Here is a 25,794-nt window from a genome sequence, read left to right as displayed (position 1 = left end):
ACAGCATGTGCCAGAAGACATTTCCTTCAAGAAAGGTACATTTGGTATTCTTCCATCTTTTGGTACTTTTAATATGGGTGTCCAACCAAATACTTAGGCTTTATATCTTCTTTTATATCTTCTTGTATACTTAAAACTTTTATGTCTTCTTTTTGAATGATTGCCTTGGAGGTCACTCACATTTATTCACATGGACCTTGTAATTGCCTTATATATAACTGATGGGATATTTTTCTCTGCTTTTGAACTTTGCAATGTCGATCTTATACTGGACTCAAAAACAATAAATCTTAATTAGGGTCACAAAAATGTGAAGAGAATCATGGCAGAGATGCAAATGTCGATATTCCTCCTACTCTTTCATTTTTCAGTAAATTATGCTAATAAATCTTCATTTAGGAGGTGAGTCACACTGAGGATACCACTTCACACACCACAGCAACTTCCTGCTAACATACATCAATAACCGCATAATACAGTTTAAGGAAGCAGAAAATCCTTCTTTTCTTCCCAGTACGAGTTATGCATTGACACATGTCGATAGTCCAAAGAGGCAGTGATCACACTCAAGGGAGTCTGATGTCGTTTAAAAAAGCTGTAAGCAAGAACTGGCCACTATTGAAGAGATGATCTTTAATAAAATACCATATTTTCCCTCAGTATGTCTGCTTTTATTCGTTGAATGAACAAATAAAGCTAGTTTTATTCATTCATTTTCTAAGCTGCTTATCCTAATTTGGGTCATGGGGCTGCTGGAGCCTATCCCAGCGCTAATTGGGCAGGGAAACACCCTGAACAGGTCGCCAGTCCATCGCAGGCCAGACACATACATTCACACCTAAGGGCAATTTAGCATCTCCAATTCACCTAACATACATGTCTTTGGACTGGAGCTCCCGGAGGAAACCCATGCAGACCTGGGGAAAGTAAACTCCACACAGAAAGGACCCTGGTTCACCCTCTTGCTGTGAGGCGACACCGCTATCCACTGCGCCACCCCTAAAGCCAATTTAGTATGGCCAATTTCAGGAGTATATAGGAGTTTTTAAGGAGTTTATACCCTCTACCATGTTTGTTAAAATTATATTTCCTGTTCTATAGGAAATTCTTTTCAATTTTATGCTCTACAAGTACCAGTGACCTGTACTTTCTGTCCTCATGCCTTCCTGATGTTAATTGGACAATGTCAGCGGAATATTCTGTGTTTGAATTTCTAATATAATCATGTCACTTTAAATCACAGTAAATGATCATTATTTTACATGAAAGAGCCATTTAGACAATGATATGATGAAGAGCGAACTAAAGTTCCATAAAAAGAAGAAAAAGTAGCTTAATGGTTTTTGATGAATATATTAGAGATTCGCTTTGAAACTCCCACAAAGTTGATCCTTTGTGATATGTTAGAAGTACCACCATCTGTGCTCCAGTGCATTCCAAACATGATTGTCAATCATGCCGATCACCTACAGTGCCGTGGAAAACTCCAGAACACTACAAAGCTGAATGTAGCCGCCTCAACTCAGAACCTCAATTCAATATTATTACGCCTCTGTGCACACCTAAATCTAAGATGGATGCACAGTCAAAACAATACCTTGGTCAAAATGACAGTTCAGGACATTATGAGAATATATCGTCAACCTTGTCTGAATCTGGAGACACTGGGTGAGAAAGTTGGAACATATGAGAGGAGCTGGAGGACTTCCTGGATTTAAGAAGTCTTAACACCTCTGCTAGCTGACCCTCAAGGACAGCCATCCTGCTGTTCAGGGAACGGATGTCCCCTCTCAGTTCTTGCCTGAGCTCAAGAAAGGAGGCCTGGACGCTATGTTCAGGGATAGGATAGAAGGTTCGCCTTCCCTCCATGGGACTGCGATCTTGCGGCGTACGAACTATGCCCTCCCCTACGTTGTCCAGCCGCAGGTCACTCTTGGTGATGCCACTGTCACAGGAGTCTGTCTTTTTCAGTGACAGCTCGTCCTGCGACTTAGTCCTGTCCGGCAGGGTTTCCATGGATTCCGCTTTAGACACAGTGTTCCAGGATAGATCAGACTTCCCTCCGGACTCCTTGAATCGACCCCAGGCTTTACCCTTAGGGGGTTCTGCAGACTTACTCCCTGCTTGATTTGCACTGGGTTCCATGGGAGTATGAAGTTTCGCTCGACTCGAGGCCCTGGAGGAAGAGGAGGAAGAAGATGAAGAGGCAATGGGCGTTGCAGGGCTCTCAGTTACTGTGACAATGCTGGTGGAAGGTATGACCTTGTGGACAATGGTTGGCTCCACATGGGCAGGACCTCTCTCAACATCTGGTTCTCCTTGACTGGCCCGCTCCGCTGCTAAACGGGCCTCCTTCTGCTGCCGGAACCGCTGAAAGAGACGCCGCACTGGATGGTCCGGAGGGAGGTTTAACGGGGCTTCATTCTTCCTCCTGAGCATCTCCTCTTCCTCCCGTTTTACATCACTGATCTTCCGGAAGACTATCTGTTAATTAAAACAGCACATATGAATAAAACATTCTGAAGCTGCATTGTAATCTTGTAAGCTTTTTTACTTATTTCTTGTCCTCAGTGAATTAAAGTCTCTGAATTCTACCTTTTTGATGTTAGAGGAATTTCTCTGAATGCTTTTGGGGCAATAATCTAAATTGTTTTAAATAAGTGAACAAACTTGGCTAATTAGATCCGTTTCTCATTTCAAATCATGATTTAATAAACTTCCCAAAATCAGCTAAAACAAATAAGACTTTCAGATTTAATACAGATCAGTGCCAAGGGCCTGATCATTTTCATACACAGTCATGCAGATCACTTGTAGTAACATGTGGTAGCTTGCTCTTAAGTGCAAGAGATTACATAGTTTCTTTTACAGATAACTATCTGCTGATGAGCTTAATAACCATAATGTTTTGACTTCTCGGTATGCCCCAAGGCTAACTGGAGTTCAGAGTGAATTTAATTACAGTTATTTAGCAGAGAACTTCACCTAGAATGATTTTAAGAGAAAAAGAAAATTGTGAGAGCATAATGAACACACAGCAGAACTTTTATAAACAAATACATAATACAATTGAAGTAAGCTGTGGTCTAGGGGTTAGAGAACCGGGCTTGTGACCGAAGGGTTGCCGGTTCGATGGCTGTGTGCCCTTGGGGAAGGCACTTTACTCCAATGACCCCCAGGCACAAGGGATGCCGCTCACTGCTCCTGCATCTGGTGTGTGTGTGTTCACTACTGGTGTGTTGGATGGGTTAAATGCAGAGGACACATTCACTGCTCACTGTTCATGGTATGTGTGTGTGCAATCACAGAGATTTACATTCACATGAGGAAAAGTCAAAGTTTATAGAAATGTTTAAACAGGTCATGTCATATGGTTTAGATCTGTCCTGAAGATTTGTATCACAGTTTGGTGATTCGTTTTCCAAAGCTTATGATCATAAACTACAAATCTATGAATACAGATGTCCCTCTGTGTTAATGATGTTTGTGTATTCATGAGTTCCTATCCTGGGCAAGCTCAACACAGCTGTGTTTACCTCGGAGGTAAAGACCAGTGCCTGAGTTTGTTTCCTCAGCATCTCACAAACCCTCAGTCATATACTACCGATGTGAATCAATCTGATTTGCTAATGAGTAAATTCTGACAGGGCAAGCTGTGAGACAATCTTTTAGTCTTTACAATGACATTACAGTGAGGAATATTTGCCTGTATGGCTTTTATTGGGGAGTGTCATTTCTCTCATGTCACTGCTGAAGATGATCAAGTGGAGGGTCACCACAGCACGTCTGCTGACATAATTCATGGTGCAGTAATCGTCGCGAGGCGTTACAGTTCATTTACTCTGATAAGCGCGGTAATCAATTACACACAATATTTCACAGACACAACTTCTAAAACCCAAGGCCAAAACCATTATTTCTAACTACTGTCTACTGGTTACACCAGATCAGGTGTCTTATGTATGAACCGCTGCTGTGCACTGTTTGAGGATGTATTGTATTATATGTGATGCTACACAATTTGTTGTTATGTCATAAATTTCATAAAGTAATGAAATTAATCTGAAATTAACATGCACATCTGCACTTGCTTTTAACCCCAAAGACATCAGGATTTGCCACCTCGTTGCTTGAGCTAGGAATGACCGACTAACCTGACGACGCTAACACTGTTACTGGCTTCTCACACCTTTGAATGCATGAACTCATTTTCTGTCATCAGGGTGTTCATTAAAAACAGGTCCAGGCTGTTCATTTACTCGCACTAGTTAAATTAGTGCTGAAAATCAATTATGTCAGAGGATTTCAATGGAGCTCCCTTATTGCTCTTCCGAGATTCAATCTTCGATTACTGAGGGGACCATTTCAAAACATTACCACATAATATTCTTGCTGTAAATTAACTGCGTAGATTTGCAAACACAACAGTTTATTTTGCACCACAGAAATAATTGCAGCTTGACCTTTCCCTGACAGATTTGCTTTTACAGGCACGGCGAGTGTCATTTATGATGTGATAAACAACGACTGATGATTTACAACCTTTACAAATGTGAGAGGAGGGTACACAATGTCCCATCACAAATTTCACAAACAACACTTTCACATAAAGCAAAGAGATGAGTCATTATATTTACGTTAGATAATTATTCAAAACCAGCTCCACAACAAGCAGCAAGAGAATGCGTATCGCATGTGGAATATGCTTTTTAATGGTTGTCACGGATGTCGAGTAAAAACATACTCCACTCCACAAAGACGTTAAGCTAATGATCCTGGGGAAGCAACTACTGAGCAGTGTAGAGAGTAATTCAGACCAGAGAATGTGCAGAATTACCCTGCCAGAGGCTGTTCAAAATGTGATGTCAAGACAAAACTGGATGTGGCTGTATTCCTATTATCTGGGAATAAGCAAACCAAGCTATAACGGCTGTGTGACACTTACTTGTGTACAGTCGCACCCAAGAAGAACAATATCAGCTCTGTTTTTCTTTTAAGTGTCTCCACTATCTTTGTATTGTATGTATTAACTGTTTATCTTGTTCTGCTGCAGGTAGAGGGAATTACATTATTCTCATGTAGTGCACAGGAATGTCTCATTGGTAATAGCAAATTGTACATATGTGTTTATCTACTCAGCAAATATAATGTGTTAATGCATGTGCCATTTAAATACACAAGACCTGGGGCTACTCAAAATAAAATGGGAGCTGGTATGTCTTAAATGTATCACTGTACACAGTATATAACACTAAACAGACGGTTAAACAGCAAGCAGCAGTATAAGGCTCTATATGTTTTTACTATTGCCTGGCACTGTTCTGCTGGCCGATACTGTGATGTTGCTGATCAGGCAACACAGGGTCATGCTCCTCCCCCCTACCCAAGCAGACTAATAATTGCACACTAGACACAAGCTGTCAATCTAACTTTAAACTGATCCATACAAGAGCGTATAATGCTGAGGAAGGGAGACAGAGAATGAGCGGAAAACATCAGAGAGCAGAAAAAAGAGAAAATGATGTGTGTTTGTGTGTGACAGAAAGGCTGAGAGACAGATAGCTCAGTAACTGTACAGAACAGTGGGATTACTGCTCACAGCAGTGTATTAAAAGGCAGACATTTTTCCCACTGTACCATAGTACTCCACAGCACTGGGGAAGCAGACAATCAATACTGTTTTGTTCTATACAGATCTGTACTGCCGCTGTGCTCACTCAGTTTTCTGAAGGTCACACACAGTTTCTGTTCCTCAGCCTCTATAGTCACAGAACAAAAGATAAGAGGGTCTCATGAAGCGAATGAAGACAGAGCATGCAACTGCTCACATCGTGATAGATACTTCTCAGTTCTCAAGAGATGGATTGCTTCCTCATTGAAAATGTCAACATATCATTATGCAGATTAATAGCCTGTATTTGTGTGTGTGTGTGCGTGTGCATGTGCATGTGCGTGTATGTGTGTGTCTGTGTATGTGTGTGTGTGTGTGTTTTCCTGTACACTGATTACTGTACTGTTTAGCCCTTTAGATTTAAATGGAGTCATCCATGTGGATAAAGTGTTCCAAGTGAATAATGCAATGATCCAACCACTTAAGAAACATTGCACACATTTTGTACTGGCTCGGCCTGATTACAGTAAACTGATTTCCAGGAAAAGGAAAAATGTAGAAAAGCAGAAAAGGATGATAAGGTGTAACAATAAAGGTAAAAGTAGATAGCATCATCTCAAGTTTCTGTTTTAGATTTATCTGTCCCAGGTCAGTTTGACTGGGTGTTTAACTAAACCAGTTTATGAGGTTTACATGGCTGTACTGCAGGTGATATCAAGGCCAACTGCCTTGATCCTAACCTTGTGAAGTCAAATACACTACCAATTTGTCATTCATTGCTGCTACCTTTAGGACATGCAGGGCTTAATGTCAGAAACCTTTTTTGAAGGTCTTCAGTAATTGCAAAAATGCAGAGCTTACAGTACATACACTGCAGCTGCAAAGGGTCTTCACACTTAATATTTTGGCTTTAGTACAACCTGCTGAGAGGAACAGAGGATAACAGCATGACAGAGTGTAAAGAGGCTTATGCAGGCTTTCCGTAACTAAACAAACAAAGCTATTACCTTGATGGCAATTGAACCCCACAAGAAATGTGAGTTTTCCTGTGGTCTCTAAATTTTATGGATTATGCTTATAAAGGCTATTTTACTTTTTACTATTGTGATATACCGGTCACTAAGAACCCAGTGGCTCCACCTTTGAAACTCATAACTGACAGATAGCCACTCAGCAGTACCATTGATCTCAGCCGTGACAAAACCTCACTCAGATGCCCTTGAAATGTGAGCAGAAATAACAGTCATTGGATGCAATTAAACTGACCACCTTCACTGACTCAATTTCATTTTTCAAATCAATTTATAAACTCCAAGGACAGAACTGCTTGGCTGATGTTTAAAGGCTAATGCCCGAGGGTCAAAAAAGGCTTCAAAAGCAATAAAACCAATGAGATTTATTCCATCAACATTTGATGGCTCAGAATTACTATAATTTGACTAGAGAATGCTTACACAAGCTGAGCTACCTATGAACTGGACTACCGGTAGTATTTTATTGATTTTTTTATGGATTTACAGCACGTGCATTATACAAACATTTGCAATACTTAGTTCTCTGGGGAAAACTGAATATTTGGCTAACCTGTAATTTTCATTTGAATAATTTCTAATGTTTAGTCTAGGGGGCAGTGTACAGCAGCAGATATCACATTTTGGAGCATGTTGCTGGCATCATCTGCTTTATGCTTTTAAGTGAAGGGGAAATGTTCAATAAAGTTCCAACTGTGCAGAGTGGATGCTTACAAGGTCATTCATCATACGGGCAAAAAGCTAAACACAGCCACGGTGCCTCGTAGACTTAACAGACAATTAGAGCCCCCTGAGTCATCACAGGGGAAAAGCTCATCCTTTTTCTTCTCACACTTACAGATGTGTGAATCTTCCAGCTCAGTAAGCAATGTCCAATGTTAAAATGCACCTCATCACCAAAATGGTCCCTCAGAGCTTCACAGATAAGAGACATAAATTTCTACTGAGCTGAAGCTAATCAACTAACACTGAATGCTAAGTGTTTTACATTCACTTGGTCTTCATCTGCTTATTAAATAAGACCAGCAGAAGTGAAAAGCAATCCAATTTTTTTTCCTTTTTACTGTTTGCACAGTGTATGCGCCTCTTTCTCATGAAAAAATGTCCCTAAAAAAAGCCCCATTTCAAAGCAATCAGTATAAAATGAAGTAAGCTTTAACAACTGAATGGAAAGTAAAGAGAGAGTAAACAATTAAGGGGTGAAAACAACAGATTATCAGATGAATCATGACTAAGCCTTCTGTCTGGTGGACAAATTAATAGGCCCACACCTGCTGGAGGGGGTCTCTCCAGTGTTAGGTCTATTCAGGTCCTAAAAAGATGTTTTCATGATACGAAGCTGTTCTGATTCACACACAGTGAGGTTCAGTTTCTGACATTGAACAGGAAGTTCCTGTAGGTTGAAACTAGGAGGTGTTGATGTAAAGTCTGAGGTTACAGGGTTCAGCTTAAGAAGCCAATCTAAAATTACCAAAAAATATTTTGGTCAGCTACTAAGGAGCCGAACATATTTTTTCAAGGGAAAAAAAAACAGATAGTAGCCTGTGTAACTCACCCTTTTCCTCAGGTTGTAAGTCAGTACCAGGTTACGAGAGAAGTGATTGGAGAAGGCCGTATAGAATTCCAGAACTTTCTGTAAGGCATCACGTTTGATGATATGGAGATCACAATATGTAAGTGCTCGCACGTTAGCGCACGCCTGTGCCAAGTTCTGCTCCTTCCAGAACACATCTCCGAACACATCACCTTTTCCTAAGAGAGAGAGAGAGAGAGAGAGAGAGAGAGGCGGAGGAAGAGAGAGAACGAGAGAGATCTGTCAAATTTATTGTTTGTGTAATCCTTCATATTAATCACACCTAATGAGCTCATCGAACAATGGGGTTCCATGTAAAGCAAGTACATAAGACCAATAGGCTGTAAATCCACAACAAACAAGCACTAAAACAACCACTTGCAGCACTATAACACTCATTTCCAGAGAGAAATGGATTTAGTCAGCCCAAGACTGCAAATGAAGCTCCACGAACAAATAAGGAAAACACCACGAAACAGTTAAACACCACACCGATAAATATTTTATTGAGCAATTAAGGCACACTGAGTCTCCTATTATGTCATTCAAGGGAATTACATATGCTACAAACAAATGTTAAACAGCCAGTAAAACTGACACACTAAAAAACAAATGTGTTCTACATACATTCTGAGACACGTGCCATTTTATTTAAACAGCTCTTTCCTGGTAAAAAAAAAAAAAAAAAGCTTTAATTCTCTGACACGAGCATATCCCACATATAACCTTTTAGAGGTCTTGTAGCCTGCTGTTATTAATGTTCTCTAGGCCTCAGTCAATACCGTTATGGTTCAGCTGGCACTAATGAACAAATTCTCCTCTTGCACCAGTAGGCTTTCACTGTCAACAGGAACCCTACAATAATTAGCTGCTATGGCACAACTCATGATTATTAACAGCCAAGCTTTCTACATATGAAAATGCAATCCCACTTCTCACCGGACACAGCTGGGACAACAAGGTGAGATAGTAATTGAATTCATTAAAGGCAGTGGAGTGGCTCAAATAGTACTCCTCAGGATAAAGGTCTGAGGCTGTTGAGCAGATCGTGAGATATTCCATTGTTAAAAACCATTGTGTCTCTCCTATTGTCCCATATTGAGCGAACACATGAATGTTTGAAAAGGTCTAAATTCAGTGTTCATACAACATGAAACATTTAAAAACTGCCATGTTTTCCCCTTTCAACATTTACCCATGCAAGCACCCCTCATCTTCTTGACTTAATGCTTCAAGACAGAATAACAACCCTGTGAAATTTTGGCAGAGCAAAAGAGCATTGCAAACGAGCGCCTCACAAATATTTATCCCTTTAGTAAGTAGCACAGTGTGATACAGAATTCCCTTTCGATGGCACAGCCAAATCTCCCGAGGCTACAGAGGAAAAAACAATCCCACAGAGGAGGTAAAGAGCAGCTCTGGGGTATTATAAACTCATTCAGTTCTTCCTACAATCATCTCAGAGATAGTGGTCCAAAATGCTGCTAATCTCCAAACAGGAAGCCCTATCGTATCATCATTTCCATGTAACAGGCCACCCCCAAATTCAGTATCAGAGAAAGGGCTCGTTACAGAGTCCTATCCTAGCTCTAGACTCACAATGCCATCCTCCCAAAGGGACCTCATAAAGAAATTTAAGCTCATGCTTCAATTAATTACCGCCTAAATGGATCCAGTAATGATTGTGAGGCAAATAAAGCTCAAGGGAAGTGAACTCAAAAATTATGTTCAAATATCTGGTATTAAAACTTAAACGCTGAACATTCATTAAATAGGTCCTTAACATTTTATAAATCCAGCATATTATTTTGAAACAAGTATGCTTTCCTAATAAGGTTTGAAGTGAAAGAGGGATTGCCCGATATCATGATTGGCAGAGGAATGCTGGCTATCTAGATAATATTTCAGTACATTAAACTCTGAATAGACATGACCTTATCAGCGGGAGACTTTGGGGAGGGGGGGGGGGGTATAATATGATTTGGTATTTCATTTATAAAAGTAGCAGTACATGCACATGCTCAAACACAATCCAATCCATCTCCTCAAGCATGAAAAGAGATTTCCAGCAAAAAAAAAAAATTTGACCTAAGGCATGTTACATAAAGAATGAAACCATATAGCTTTCGTCAGCGTCGTCTCAGCAAATACTGGCAGCAGTAGGCTGCACTACTAAAACCCTGTCACACATTGCACCACACAGTTTAGCTGTCTCGAGCAGCAAACATAAAAAAACAATCAGTTTGGCCAAACAGAGCTTTATTTGTTTATTTATTTTATTTGCTCGCATCACTGTCAGTAAATATTCATGAGCTACGCTATTAAAATCCATGTTTCTTATCGCTGATAATATGTAAACGTGCTTACCCAAAATGGCTACCACTTCATCATCCTGGATGACCTCCAGAGAGCCAGACACCACGAAGCAGAGGCTGTCCACACTTTCACCTGCATGGTAGATGAGGTCTCCAGGGGCACTGTGGATAGTCTGAAACTCCATGGCAAGAGCCCGCAGGCACCCATCACTGGCCAGCCGAAATGCAGGATGCTCCTTGAACACCTTCCTGTTGAGGTGAACACAAATATCTGCTCTCATGTCCTTAGGGCAGATCTGCAACACCTAGAGCAAAAATCAGAAAGACATGAAAGAGTCACCGTTAATACTCCTCGTCCAAATAGTCTTGAATTGCTCTCTTTTGTTACGGTTAGGTGAAAATAATATAGCAAAATCCTGACCTCACTTTGATCCTTTGAAAAGAATGGTTTCAATTGAGCGGAGATGAGGAAAGGAAGCCATCTTAAAAGAATATTTGGACATATGCCAGGTATCTTGGCTCACGATTTCCTATGCTTTTGAAGAGTTTAAATAACATACTCTAGTATGATCCTGAACATGTAAAAAGACATTTGTCACTAATGCTACGGATGTTATTGTAAAAAGGAATACAAGAGGATTTACGAATGAGTGATGAAAGATTGAGGCTCACTGAACTGTTTGACAGTTGCTGTGTCTGGTGTCAGATACCTTATCTGTGTCAATTCCTCGAGACATGGACCAGGTGGACACTATGTAGTCCATGACTCTCTCACTCAGACCTTTGGGCACTTGGTAGAGCTTGAGGAAGTCCCGAACACTGTTCAGCATTTCGTGGTACCTATTTGTGTTGGCATACATCTGCTGGAAGATTGTGGTCACATTACCAAAGATGGTGGCGTAGAGAAGAGCTGAGGAGAAGCAAAAGTAGAAGAAACAGATCAACAGATGGGGTCTGAGAAAAAAAAGGAATAGTCGCACTCATTCAATGTCATAAACATGAGAGTGAAAATTGGATTTAAGATTTGAACATTTATCTGTGCAGCAGAGGAGATTAAATAAGTGAGGAAATAATGACTGGAAAAATACCAGATCTAAACTTTATAAACAAAACAATCAGAAAATCTAAGTGCATATTCTTAGACACACTGCCCCACACACAGCTCTCCCTCCCTAAATATGGGTTTCCATTATCTCCCATTCAAAGAAAATGGTTCAAGAAATGAAGCAAAACTAACAAACTGATTCTGGTATACCTATTATTAACTTAGTTATTTTATTATTAACCTGTTATTACCTATTATTAACATATTAACTATTAGTGGAAAAACAAATACCAGTATAGGTTATCTACCTGCACCCAGCAGTGCTTATAGCAGTAATAGACCAGTATAGTGCTTCTCACAAATTCTTCGCCAGCAAAAGCGATCTCTGAAACTTAAGCTCAGCTTGGACCACAGCGCTGACCGATCAATAATATCTATAACAGTTACTCTCACAGTCAGCGCCTTTCCAAAGTGATGTCATCCTTTCAGCCTTCAGATGCATCACTTCTCACCACAGCTGATCCTAACAGATTTAAGCTCTGCACAAAAAGCATTTGGTGATACTGGCCCTGTTTAATCTGAGAGAAGCATGGCACTTCTCGGCTTTATCACTCTGGACAGCCAGTATGGAGCATTTGCTGTGATTCAGATAATTTGGCTTCTCCTGAAGAGCTGTTGCAGCTATTAAAGAGGACACAATTTAACATTGCCAAAGGTTATTTTAAGAGGGTACACAACACTCTTTTTATGTGGACCTTCAGTATACATCAGGTAGACAGCCTGGGGACAGGACCTGTCAAAAAGGAGGCGCTCATCATCACCACCAGACAGCCTATAAACAGTTGCATTAGCCAGCAAATGAAAAAGCACCTGAACACAGCAGTGATGACAGCATTGCTGATGATGCACTAGGTACTGCAGTTAAAAACCGACCAATGACTAAAAGCAGTCACACGCAATAGATGCAAATGATTTAAGGTTAAGTCTATTTATCAGTCAATTTCGTAAAGGTTTTTTTTTTGACACTGTATTTCCCATGAACCGTATGCAATTTCTATTTCATTCAAAGATATTTCTATTTCATTCATTGTGTCAACAAAAACATTGTGAGAAGTGGAAGGCACAGCTATAAAGATAATTCAATGAATACATAAGTATGAAGCCATCTTTACAACTGAACCCAAAGCACTGTCAGGTTTGGAATAATGATTGTTACTGGAGGCCTCTCAAAGAGAAAAGAATAAAGCCACTCATAGAAACATCCCCTGATATGTGTTGAAAATTGCACCAGTATAAAAAAATATATTTATTTAATACAAGTTGCTTTTCTTCCCTGATAGTAATCTTGGCCTTGTCTCGGTGTCTGATTGCTTGAATGCGTTACATCAGAAGAGACTGTTTCCCTGTAGAATTGAACTAGTGAATGTAAACACCAAATCCCATTATCCTGAGAGGAACGTCAGTTAGAAAGGGACATTTTGACAATATTGGTTCCTGAAAACATTCGCAGAATGATTCACATATTGCCCTTCAATGTTTGATACATGCTGTGTCAGCCATTGAAGCAGAAAGCAACAAGAGAGAAGAGAAACTAAAGAGTGAGTAAGGTGTCAGGTGTTTTTCAGTTTTAGCCTGCAGGCAGAAATGAAAGCTCTCGAATGGAAGTGAAAATTCTATTTTTATGTTTATGCTAAACGTGTTCCAATCAGCCAATTTAAAGAACTGATAACATCATAAACAGACCAAAAAAAAACATCATAATGTACCTCTAGGGTTACGTTTACAAGCCAGTTACATACTTAGAGATTCTGGATCATGTTGCAGTCTGCAATAGTTATACTAATACAATAGGAATGCCCCATGTTGGTGGTTGCCATGGTGATATGGAATCTTCTGACAAGCCCATATGCCTGGTTTTGATCTTTTACTGACAGTACCAGAGTAAAAAAACTTCCAAGAGAAAGTAGACATTGGTGTGTGTGTGTGTGTGTGTGTGTGTGTGTGTGTATGATCTGCAACACTATTATTCCAGTATGCAAAATCAAGAGTCATCTAAAGTGTGCTGCAGGTTAGATCAGCTCAGACTGGACCAGATCAACATCTTACCAGCCTGGTAAGCTCTGTGAAGGTTAGGTTTGCATCTTTGAGCGTAGCTCAAAGGGAGAAGTGGATGAAGGGCTAGTGCTGTAGCACATTAGCTTTCTCCAGGGGCCAACAAGCTCTCATCTCTCTTTGTGATAAATGGATCATGCTATGTCCAAGCTGCAGCTCCAGGTTACTCTTTGTCAAGTCACTTCAGTTGCACAGTGGCTGGGGAACCAGAGACTGCACCATGCCCTGGGCATTTAAACTGCACCGTGACTCAGAAGTGTCTGGCCACATTGTGACTGCAAGGAAAATCAACCATGTCAGGGAAAGCTGTTATTAACCTCTTTTTAGAGGTGCAATACCCTAAGAAGACCAAATGATATTTATAGGTCGTGACAGTCTATTTTTATAATTTATTCATTTGATCAGTCATTTGTTTGTTTGTGTTGGGAAAAGGTTCATTGTATGCAGTCCTGGGAGATATGCAAAAATACCTGAAACATTTGAATATTTTGAAGGACTTAGAGAGTACCTTGAAATATTTTAGAAATAATATCGTGTGTCTGAAAACACAAATAGCGGTAAGGATTTAACGTGGCATATATCTGCTTCTACGCAGGAACTGAATTTATCAGTTTCAGTTATCAGTTTCAGTTTGCATTTAAAACAAATATATGAATACAGATATGAACAGGATTTAATAAACCTTCCACGCTGTGTGTTGATGCTGATTTAGACTCAGTGAAGCTCAAATGGAACTCAAATCATGCAGCACAGGTAGACTAGATGATGTGTCATCCTCTATGGGCCAGTGTCATAAAATAATGATTACAATAATAGTCCCTGTGTTTGCACAGATGAGCAGTGACGTGATTTATGAAAACAATAACAGTTAACGAGACTCCTGGGCAAGGACGAGCAAGGGAGAAACGCGGTGGAAAACGATATGACAGACAGCTCAGAGACATCCGCAACCAGACTGTCAAGTCCACATCAGGCTCTCTCCGCTCCTGGCCTGCCACGTTGAATCTCTAAGTACAAGACTCAAACTTGATGTACACACACACACACACACACACACACACACACACACACACACACACACACACAAGCACACACACACTCACACATCCAGAAATTCTTATCAGAGGGGTCAAACTGTGCTATAAAGATCTATCGCCACTAATATTAAATAGCTATATGCATGTGCTATACTCCAAGGTCATATGACACAAGCATTTGTAACCCATTTGTAACTTGTGATATAACATAAGAACAGTCCAAATCTGACCTAACTCACAGCTCACATGGACATAACACAAACCAATAGATTACTGCTACAGGGCTCAACCACTTCACACTGTAAGTGGTTTTCCATGGCTTCATAAGCTAAGCGGTTAGTTTTTGAATACTTACAATAACATTTCAGTACTCTTGTGTGAGCCTTATATGAGTGTTCCAGAAATGCTACATTAGCATTCAGCTGCACTTACATGAACTCTATCTGGTTTCTGCTAATATTACTACATGCAAAAACTCCAGGATTCAAGGATTTTATGTAAGCCTTCAGGCTGGATGAAAAGCAGCAGCATACATTAATAAAGTATGATATAGAGTGTGATGCTGAGGCTCCGGGCTGCAGGAAAGATTTTGGTCTGTTTTTAGTCACAAACCTTCTGCACTGGCCTGGTTCTGCTGCTCTCTTTTACTAGGCTATCGATTCATTTTTCACACACCAACTATCCCAACAGTCTAAGCGTTAAAAAAAAAGCACACGTTCACAACTAACAACGTAAAGTACTTGATATATCACTTTTAAGCCACAGCCTCTTAGAAAAAAAAAAAGATTTGATGCAGGGTGAGTCAAGCACTTATATACACTCAGACAGAGAAGATCTGCTCAGTGCCATCAGGTGCCTCAACACAAGAGCGTCTACATAAAGTATTTAAGACGCTACATATGTTTGCTTGCCATCACAAATATACTTTGTTAATCCACAGAGCACTCATCCATCCAAACACCCCATCCTACCCACCAGTATACACTAACACACACACACACACACACACACACATGCAGAGAGACACACATCACTGGTTGCATGACTAAGCCCCGTTTTCTCTGTCGGGCATCAAAGTGAGGTGACAGTGGGAGGCAGACAGAGCCCCTGTCTGCTGTCTTCAGTGCACAGCAGCAAAATAACAGCATGATCTTCTGTCCTCCTGTCACTCTCCCCTTTCCCGCCAAGGCACATCAGCATCAGCCGGGAGGCAAGCGTGCTGCTCCTAGCCCAAAGGATGCAAACGTTTCCTGGTACTGCCGAGCCAGCACCAACACACAGAATCATAAGCACATTAACGCAGAGGCACGAACGCGTTCACACAGCCACGCAAACACACACGCACAAATGTACACCCACGCGCTCACACTCACATAAGGATCATTTTTATTAGCTTGACACATGAAACCATATTGTCTTATTTAATAGGTTTTTACGCTGCATGTGATAGTAGACTTTAAAATTATTGTATTTGGATATAGCAAAACAGTTCACAATGTCGCACAGCAATCTAATTCTCACTTATGGTATATCATTAATACCATAATGAAGAATTTATTTTTTTTTTTTTTAAACAACACCATGTCTTGGAAGGGAGAAAAATGAGAACACAATCATGTCATCGATCTGCTCTCTGGATATCCTCGGTTTCCTGCCTTGCTGTGATACACCATGTCCATTCGTGTGATATTCTCTGGCCAGAGTTTGCAATTTTACAAGCGCTGTGAAAAGAGCCCTCTTAAACCATAAGGAATTATGTAATCCATCATCGCAGCTCTTGTGGCTTGTGTGTCGGGACAGAATGTGATCTAGATCACCACAGGGCTCTATATAAAGCCAATGTTCCACAAAGCCTCCCTAGGAAAGTGTGTTAATCGCATCCTCAGCAGAAGCAGTGCACCTGCTATAGCAGATATTATCAGGACACTAAAACGTCTTTGTGCTCTAAACAGATCAAATGCCTGAGGCCTGGTAATATCTTTGAAAGACTGTCTTTAAATTGCAGCTCGTAACAGCCTCTGAAAATATTTAGAACATGCACGATTATGTCATTACTCTGTTACTCATTCTTGTTTTATCGCCAGAGAAAATAGAGGTTAATTCTCACAAAAGAAGAGCAATAGACAAACAGATCTATCTATAACTTTCTTTGGCTTCAAGCCTTTTCACAGTCATGTTCACTACTGAATGGGTATAATATGAAGCGATCTTTCGAGTTCCAATGTGTTTAGAGCTCGGTTTTGACTGAATTACCAAGATAAACCCCTGATAGAAATTCAGGCCTATTCATGTTCAGATGTCGATTTTTAAGTTGAGTCTGGAAGATTTATACTCACAGCCAATCATCATCATGGCCACAGCAAATATCTTCTCCCCGTCAGTAGTGGGGGCGATGTTTCCAAAGCCGATGCTGGTAAGGCTGGTCATCGTGAAGTAGAGAGAGGTAATGTAGACTGAGTCCTTGCTGGGGCCACCCTCCCATTTTCCTGTGCCACTGGCATTGAAACGATACGGCGTGCCCACCGACTCACCCAACAGGTACAGCCAACTGTCAGTGCGTACTATGTTGGCCTCCTCATCGATAACTTCATAATCGCCAATGCTGTACCAGATGCAAGCCAGCCAGTGCGCAGCCAGGCCAAAGACACAGACCAACAGGACCAGTACGGCCGCACCATATTCAATATAGTGGTCCAGTTTACGGGCGACCCGACCCAGCCTCAACAAGCGCACCACCTTCAGCGAGCTGAAGAGACTGCTGATGCCCTGCAGTGGACAGGAAACATAACAAGGAAAGATGAAAATGAGTTTGTAAAGTAAGATGTTTGTAAGCAAGTGTGGATACTAAATCAACAATGAATGACATACACACATATTTATTGCATTCCCTGTTACAAGCTATTGGCAGCCAAGGTATCACACCTACAGGCTTGTCGAGAATTTTGCTGTCAGCGCAACACCATGTGTTTCAGTTGAATTTTCATCGTACGCACCACGTCTACATGTGGATATATGACTTGTGGCCAACATGCTGGGATAAATCACAGTCTTTTCTGGAACAGATCTGAGAGACAGCGTGGTTTAATCCCAGTCTGCTATCAAACATGATGATGTGTCATTCAATACCTATAATAAATTAACCTAATGCAGAGCCCCCCTGTCCTTTTAGACAAACGGAGGGAAAATTATTACACTTTAAAAAAAAAAAAAAAAAGGGATCGCACTTGACCCTGCAAAGGTGGTTTGTTTTCTGCACATGACTGTTTTGCCTTCCTTTACAAACATGACTCCATTTGTGAGGCTTTCCAGTAAGGGCTGACGTTTGCTAGCATTTACTGTGAGGCACAAAAAAATGAAAAGGCTGGATAACCGGCGTTGACAAGTCTTGCAGAGGCTGTGCCCAGAGAGGCTTTGTGCATGCTGACTGTGTAAGCACCATAATCTCTCGCTCAGACGATCTCCTCCCAGGGCCCGACTACAATAGCCTGACAGCTAAGCAAAGCCGCAGAAGATATATGGTTGAAGAAGACAGTGGTTTTATCTCACTTTGTTTTGTGGGTATGCGGTTTCCATGGCAGGAATCTTACAGCCACAAACACAGGGCTATTTTCAGTTTCTGTGAGTAGCTTAATACTATTAGCTTGGTCTCAATTGACACACTGTCCATTCATTCTACTCAGAAAAAAAGAGAGTTTTAAAACCTTTTTTTCCCCTGCAAACATCATAATAATCTAAAATGGGTATGCTCTTTTGGCTGACATTTGGGCTCTATTAACAACAGAATGGGGAAAGCTACTCAAAGAAACCTTTTTTTTTTATGGCAGTAGGTACACACGGTCAATTTCTCAAAAAAATACTACTGATTTGACACTGACCACACACTAATTTCAGACGGCAGAACAATCATCACATGAGAGTTATTCGAGAGGATCCAGAGATTGCATTGTCATTGTGGAGGAGAGTGAAAGACTGCTCCCTCACCACAGAAACCCCAGCAGTCTTGTTTACTTCAGTCAGGTATATCTCGTCTTCTCTCGGTCCGAAAAAACTTCTCACTCTGCAATCTCTAAACCAAATTGTGGTGTGCAGGCTAAACTATGGACAAAGTGAGTCTGTTTTTCCCTGCCCCCACAAAAAGTACCTCTGTGTAAAAACACCTTCACTGATGGTCTGTTTGACCACCTATTACTGTAATATACCACGACATTCTGATTTCTCTGAAATGTTCGCTGTGGTTTTTTACAAAAATATTGTGAAATATTATAGTTTTAACTGGATTACAGAAACAAAGTGTCATTTCAAAATTGTACAGACGTATAAATAGGCATGAAATTTCTAAAGAAGGAACTCTTTGGGTTACAAGACATCAGATCTACTTGCTCTAAAACCTTTAAAGAAACTGAAAAACAGTTCATAGTGTCCCATTATCCCTAGAGACAGCTTGGCTGAAAATGCACGGCCGTCTCTGAGAATGGATCAAAATCCCTTGAGGTATCTGAAGTTGGCATACAAAAATCCTAAATTAAAAAGGCACATATCCCTTTGGAACATTAATCAGAGGAGATGAAGGTTCAAGCGGCCTGAAATGATGCCTGAAGGCAGACGAAAATATGAGTTAATGCTTGAGCTGGCTATCAGAGGAGAAGGAACATGGATGATATCCACCGCAGATAGCTAAAGGGGCATCTAAGACCATTAATTAAGACTGATGAAAGGACATGGGGTTTGACTGGGTTGCACTGATCTAAGAGCTAATGAGGAAATGGATTTAAATATTTCTGTGCTTGATCTGAATCCCACAGAGCTGGTTTTAAATAACAGTAAAGTGTGGTTCTCAAAAATACCACAGTACTTGGTTAAACTGGTGATTCACTAATATCAAACCACACATCGAGTAAACCAGGGAACATCAGTCACAAAGGGGGTGATATAGTATAAAACATAAATATAATAACTGCCGCACTTCCTCAGGAAGTTTTCAACCTCTAAAATCATTCAAATAAAACAAAAGACATCATGTTGTGATATGACATTTTAGTCATAACACTAAACATTACAGGCAGAAAGACCAAACCTGGGCTCACAATTTACTGGCAGAAATCATGTAATCCAATGGAATGGTATTTAGAAATATTTCCTTGGGAAAAAAGGCATAAACAACAGAAAATAAAGACTTGAACCCTCAAAGTCCAACACCAACACAATTTAATTTTGCCACTGACCTCATCAACGTTCTCAAAGGCATTGATGACATCATAGGGCAGACAGGAAAGCAAGTCAATGACGAACCATGTCTTCACGTAGTTCATGCGAATCAGCTTGGGATCTGAGATGACTTCTCCAGCTGGGCCCACAAAAGTGGTGTGGAAATTCAGCACAATGTCCACCAGGAAAATCACATCGACGATGCTGTCTACCACAAGCCAAGTCACGTTGTTTTGCTTGGTCTTGAAGGAGACATTATACGGAACCATGATGGCAGTGTAGAAAGTAAGGATGAGAATAACCCAGTCCCAAGTGGTCTTAAACGTGCAATAGTGCAGAATAATGTGAGGGGGGGTCTTGGGCGTCTCTTGTTTGTATTGGGGTAGGATGTCCGAGCCCAACTGCAACACCTGAAGAATAACAAGGTGGGCAAGTGGATATAAATACACTTAATTACCACAAACGCACTTACGTGTATTTGAGGCAAAGTATATCATGTAAATTTTCTCAAAATTTTTATCTTAACTGTCTGTGCTTTTAATCTACCATTAGGTCTGAGAATGAATAATGGCTTCCTAACAAAATAAACAGTGACCATTTTGTTGTGCGTCAGCACTCGACATGCTATTACTACAGGAAACAGATTATCTTATCAAACCATCCAAACATTATTTACAATTCCAATTCATTCTTAGAAACAGGATATGCTGAAAGATGTTGGTGGCAAAATATCTGGACATGATCCAAGTGCAACACTACACATTAAAACAAATCGTGACGTGATTACTGTAGTTATGACAGAGTAAAACGGTGAATAAATATAAAGAACATTCTCTGTCAACTGCAAGAGAAAGGGTCATAAGTATAGGCTGTGCTAGCAAATGCTAGGTGTTTTAGTATGTGAGCAGATGTTTCAAATGTGTACACAGTCTTTCTCAGAGCAGCAGTTATGATTCTGCCACTGGAACGCACACTTGGCTCCAGTAAGCCAGTTGTGCTTTGGGCCAGGGGGACTAAGTGGTCTCTTTGATGGGAATGCACGAGAGCTGAGCAAACACACTTTACCTCGGCCAGGCGGGAGTGCTTGTGGACATTCTCACCCTTGTGGACAGTGGGTGCCAACTGCTGGAGAACTCCACGGCTACTTGTCAACGCTCGTGTCAGCCGAGCAAATTTACCCCAGCCTTGGTTGGAAAGGAGAAAAAAAAGCAGCAAAGTAGACAGAAAACATAAAGAATCTTGAAGTGAAAACAAAACTCATGTGAGCATTCATTAATATATTTATAAGCAAAGCTTAACTCTACTCGATACAGCATACCAAGGCACCCTGCATATCGACTCAATTATCGTTCAGAATCTTAATTCTAGGCTTGCAAAGAAATATGTCTCATTTTTGCACAGTCATTCTGCAGTGCTATGATTACTTTAAGGCCCAAAAGGATACACAGAGTATTATAACTCGTGACTCTAGCAATTATTTATCACTTATATATCAGGTGGCTTATCATATCTATGTGAGCATTTTTTTTGTTTTGTTTTGTTTTATGGAAAGAACTTATTTACAATCTGGAGATGACTCTCTCTGAGATGTCAAAAGTTGACAGTTGTCTGCTACATCTAAACAAATCATACAAATAATCTTTGAAAAGTATATTGTCAACTGCTAAACCTCCAATATCAAGCCAGTCCTTTGTTTTCAAATACATCATTTGGCAGGGTTTGTTGTCCAGACAGACAGGAAAGGTCTTATCACAAACCTTTCGATGAATCATCTTCAATGGGCTGTTTAAATGCTGTGATATCACTAAAAGTGCACAGGAACAGCACGACTTTGTCCTGCTCATTACGGATAGGGGCAATTTTGACAAAGAACCACACTGGCATTCCTGTATGAGGCAAAAACAGTGAATACATTCATTTGTTGACATAGACCCTCATTTTGTATAGTCTACATGGTTCCTACTTCATTATTTGTACTCACGGTTCTTTTTGTACATGAGTATTTCAAAGGAGTTCATTTCATAGTTCTCAAAAGTTTGGCGTACTTTCTCACATGTTTCCTTGTCAGTGAGTTCTCCATACATGAAGCTGAAAGAGGAAAAGAAACCAGCTATTGCTTCTGATGCATGCTTTGAAGTGGGGCACAAGCAGCAGGCATAAGCAGCAAAGGAGACACTGTGGAGTAAACTCAGTTTTTATTATTATTCAAGCAGTGCCTTAATCAGTTTTCTTTGTACACATCACCATCATGGTCACAGAATGTGTTGCAGTCATGATTCTGTATGTGCTGTTGCCATGCACAACCTTAACTTCAGACTGCAAAAATCAGAACAATTTACATAACTGAGCAGTTTAATCACATAGTGTTTATAACAGCCGTCAATTTGAATCAACACTTCAGTGACTGCTTAGTAATACTTCCATGCCAAAAGTGAAGCTATGGAGGAATAACTCAGAATGAATACAAGTTTTCCGCTGCTATTGCTAGGATATGCCTTGGTATTGTTGAGGCCCAATAGGTACATATTTCTGGAAGCCCAATACTGTAGCAAACAAGACGTTATAGAAGGAGCAAGAACCTGCAAGTGCTGCTCTTCTGCATGACCTCTGCACGATGATAGCCGGAGAGCTTGCAAAATCCATCATTGCTGTATACAATTGGCCAATCCACAATCTGGGCATTCCCCAGAACAAAATTGGTGTCTGTTGAGAAATGACCAAAGAGGGAATGTTACAGATGTAACTATTAGATTCGAAGACAAAAACATTTTACTGAAATTCGTTACACTACGGAACATATTTCCAAAATTGCATAATAGGATGTGTCATGTATTCCAGTCTTTAATATATTTCCACGCTCATCCATTGGCATTTTGTCCCATATTTAAAAAAAGATATGTATATATAATTATTTATTATATACTGGCAAATAACAATGCTCTGAAACAATCTTAGCACTATGTGTTTAACACTTTGGGAAAAATATTTATATGCAATCTCTCACATACTCTTAAAAGCAATAATGTACTTATTAATCTTCATTTCTGAAAATATGCTGCCATAACACAGAATCTGAAACATTTTTGAACATATTTCAGAGGGTATTACTCTGAAATAAACTCTCATAGAAATATGATTTCAACTGTTGCATCACTATTAGGCTTCTTTTTTTTATGACGGTTGATAATGCAAACATCCACACATTACTCCCTCCATCTACACACATGTAACTTCAGTGTCACTCTTTAATAAACACAATGCAAAATCAGTATTTACAATGCTGTTTTATTGTAATATTTTTCATTGAGGTGAGGTGACCTTTCAGTCGATGTCAGGTTGCTCCAATTCTAAGTACAACAGAACCTTCTAGCACTTCGAGCACTAATTTGGGTTGGCTCTGATACTGAGTAGCCTAGGTCTAAAGGAGTAAACATGAACTTACAGTCAGATTTTGAACACATGCTTCACAAGACGGAAACTAAAGCACAGAGGGATGACTACTCAAAATTCTGATGATACGTCATCACCGATTGTCACGTCTAGAATTATAATTACAGAAAAACACAACAGAGTTGGTTCACTGCCGCCGAATTATTCTAATAGATGAAATGATTCACATAGTGGTCTGTGTATTTGGGTTGTCGGACACAGCCCCCAAATAATTCGTTTTAGGCTTTTAACGGTTTGTAGGGATGACAAAAAAGTAACTTAAATGCAGGGAAACTGATCTTAGGGTATACGGTGCACATAAGGAAGCAGTATTTGTCAACACAGTGATTTAAATCTAATAATTGAGAAAAGATAAGCAACAACATGTAAATGGATGGTCGGGGTGGGAACGAAGGGAAACAAAACACCACTAAAAAGCATTCGTTATACCTGTCTGTCTATGAGACAATGTCCAAACTGAAAAGTTGAAAAGAAAAATGGTTAAAACAAGGGTGGTAATGCCTTTTAAAGCAGAAAACAATCGAACAGTCACTCGGGATTACGAATATTCTAACCAGTGACTGAACAGTGACTATCACGCTTTCTATAAAGCTAACATGGGTGAATATTTGACATACTGCCTGCCCAAGTTGTCACCCCACCATCTCTGCCTATACTCTATAGGTAACACAAGCTTTTTCTTTTCTTATGCAAAAGCTTCGTAATAAATCAGCCATGGTGGCCCATGGGGAAAGTAATTCCTTTAATTCCTTTACAAACATTCATTCCTATGGAGATAGAAGTCTTACTCTTTCCAAGAAAAATGATGTTCTAAAGAGAAATGATCACAGACAGCCTACTGACATGCCAAATATTAGCCAACTACTAAGCATTCCCTATTGATAACAACATTATAATGGTACGGCATAAGCCAATCTAGAGGTGCCGTAATATTTTAGCTATCTAATGACCAAATCTATACGATAAAGCACCTCTGAATCGCCATAAAACCTGACGAAACCCCGTGTAAAACCATATAAAACAGACCATATCGAACAAAAGTCTCTCACAGTATACTTCCTTACCGTTGGACCGCCTAACAATATTTTCTAGAAAAGTATTCTGAGGGGCTACAAGTCCTCTCCGTCCCCCTGCCATCCCGGCTCCTCATCCAGTAAGGTTAAGACAGCCTTAGAGTGACAGGATGTTTTAAGTATCCGTAGGACGATACCCCCTTTCTGTTGCCTTCATGGTTACCGCTTCTCTCTGGATAGATGCAGGTCTCTCATATTGATGCTCATTGTGCTCATACGGAGACGGTGCTCCCCCTGTTGAGAACCACAGTAAGGAGAGCAAAGAGTCCTACGGAAAACCTCGTTGAAATTCTTGTGTGGAAATCCTCACCCCCCGTAAATGCCACCCACACAGTATTTTCTGCATCATACAACCTGACATGTCCAACTGCCGGCGACTGCGGGAATTACGGTAACGTAGGTTGCAGCCTATGTCGGCTTGTCCTCTGTGAAGGAAGAGTGGCATGTTGTAGATGTTATCTTCCTTTGGAAATCTACAGTGACCGTGACTTTAAGAGAGTCACTGTCGTATGTAGTCTTAATGAAAATAAGGCATAAAGACACTAAAAATGGCCATAAAACTGTGCCTCGAAGGTACAAAATATTTGCCATGTCTGAAAGAATAAACCACACACGCATCTAAATGTGCCTTTCAGTGAGCCGATCAGTAACCACAGGAGGGAGGAAGACACAGATGAATTATGTGAGGAAAATATTTGCTTTGAGTTGGATTCCAGCCAATTACAAATTTCCTACAAAATATACAGAGAGCGGGTGTTTTTACACAGATGTGATTCCAGGGTTAATTTATCACTGAACGTCTCATCATGCTTAAGGTTATTTATAAAATGCTGGGCACTCCAAGTCACCCACAATTTCGACTTCTATGGCTGGCAAAAGAAATGACACTGAGAGAGAAAGAGTGGTGATTGTTGATGAATGTCTGACAAGAGTTTCCATGAAGAAAATGGTTCAACCTCAATATCAGCTAGTAAAGACATCATCAACTAGGCTGAACTGGGATCAAAAATAAATGCACCTCAAACATAATGTCTCTGTTTGAGGACGCAAGGCGAGACGCCAGGCAAAGCAAACAAGCTACTTGAATCAGCCAACTGCAAATATCAGTCAATGGACAGTTTTATCAAGAACAAGCTGTCCAGACATTTACAGATAGTAATACCACACCTGCAGTGTGTAAACCTCTTATTGCATCTAAAGAGGCATGTTTCTGTGTTAATTAATACAAAGAACACAGCCGTTCGGCAGTCAGTCAGTTTAGTCATCTACCGTGTTCTCAGTGGACAAGTAGATTCATGGCACATGCCAAAGGAAACTGATGAGCCAGAGTGCTTTATGGTGA

General features: G+C 40.3%; 1 protein-coding gene across 1 annotated transcript; it reads right to left on the bottom strand.

Annotated features, from left to right (window-relative positions):
- Positions 1-1,623: 1,623 nt before the first annotated feature.
- On the bottom strand, positions 1,624-24,516 carry kcnh1b (potassium voltage-gated channel, subfamily H (eag-related), member 1b). Its single transcript, XM_030771434.1, has 11 exons — positions 24,444-24,516; positions 22,509-22,632; positions 21,911-22,017; positions 21,687-21,815; positions 20,995-21,113; positions 19,947-20,339; positions 17,061-17,490; positions 11,241-11,440; positions 10,583-10,835; positions 8,198-8,394; positions 1,624-2,484 (listed from the first exon to the last, which is right to left on the bottom strand). The coding sequence occupies exons 1-11, from the start codon at positions 24,514-24,516 to the stop codon at positions 1,624-1,626; spliced, it is 2,886 nt and encodes a 961-aa protein (XP_030627294.1).
- Between the last annotated feature and the right edge of the window lie 1,278 nt (positions 24,517-25,794).

Source organism: Chanos chanos, chromosome 4 (assembly GCF_902362185.1).
Source record: "Chanos chanos chromosome 4, fChaCha1.1, whole genome shotgun sequence".
NCBI lineage: Eukaryota > Metazoa > Chordata > Actinopteri > Gonorynchiformes > Chanidae > Chanos > Chanos chanos.
This window is presented reverse-complemented; position numbering and strand designations above follow the sequence as displayed.

Excerpts from the sequence above, each read along its gene's own strand:
- kcnh1b (XM_030771434.1), bottom strand. The coding sequence starts at position 24,516 with ATGGCAGGGGGACGGAGAGGACTTGTAGCCCCTCAGAATACTTTTCTA. Across the intron at positions 21,114-21,686 it reads TGAAGATGATTCATCGAAAG|GCTGGGGTAAATTTGCTCGG; the intron begins GTTTGTGATAAG and ends TTTCCAACCAAG. Across the intron at positions 11,441-17,060 it reads GGCCATGATGATGATTGGCT|CTCTTCTCTACGCCACCATC; the intron begins GTGAGTATAAAT and ends GCTTCTCCTCAG.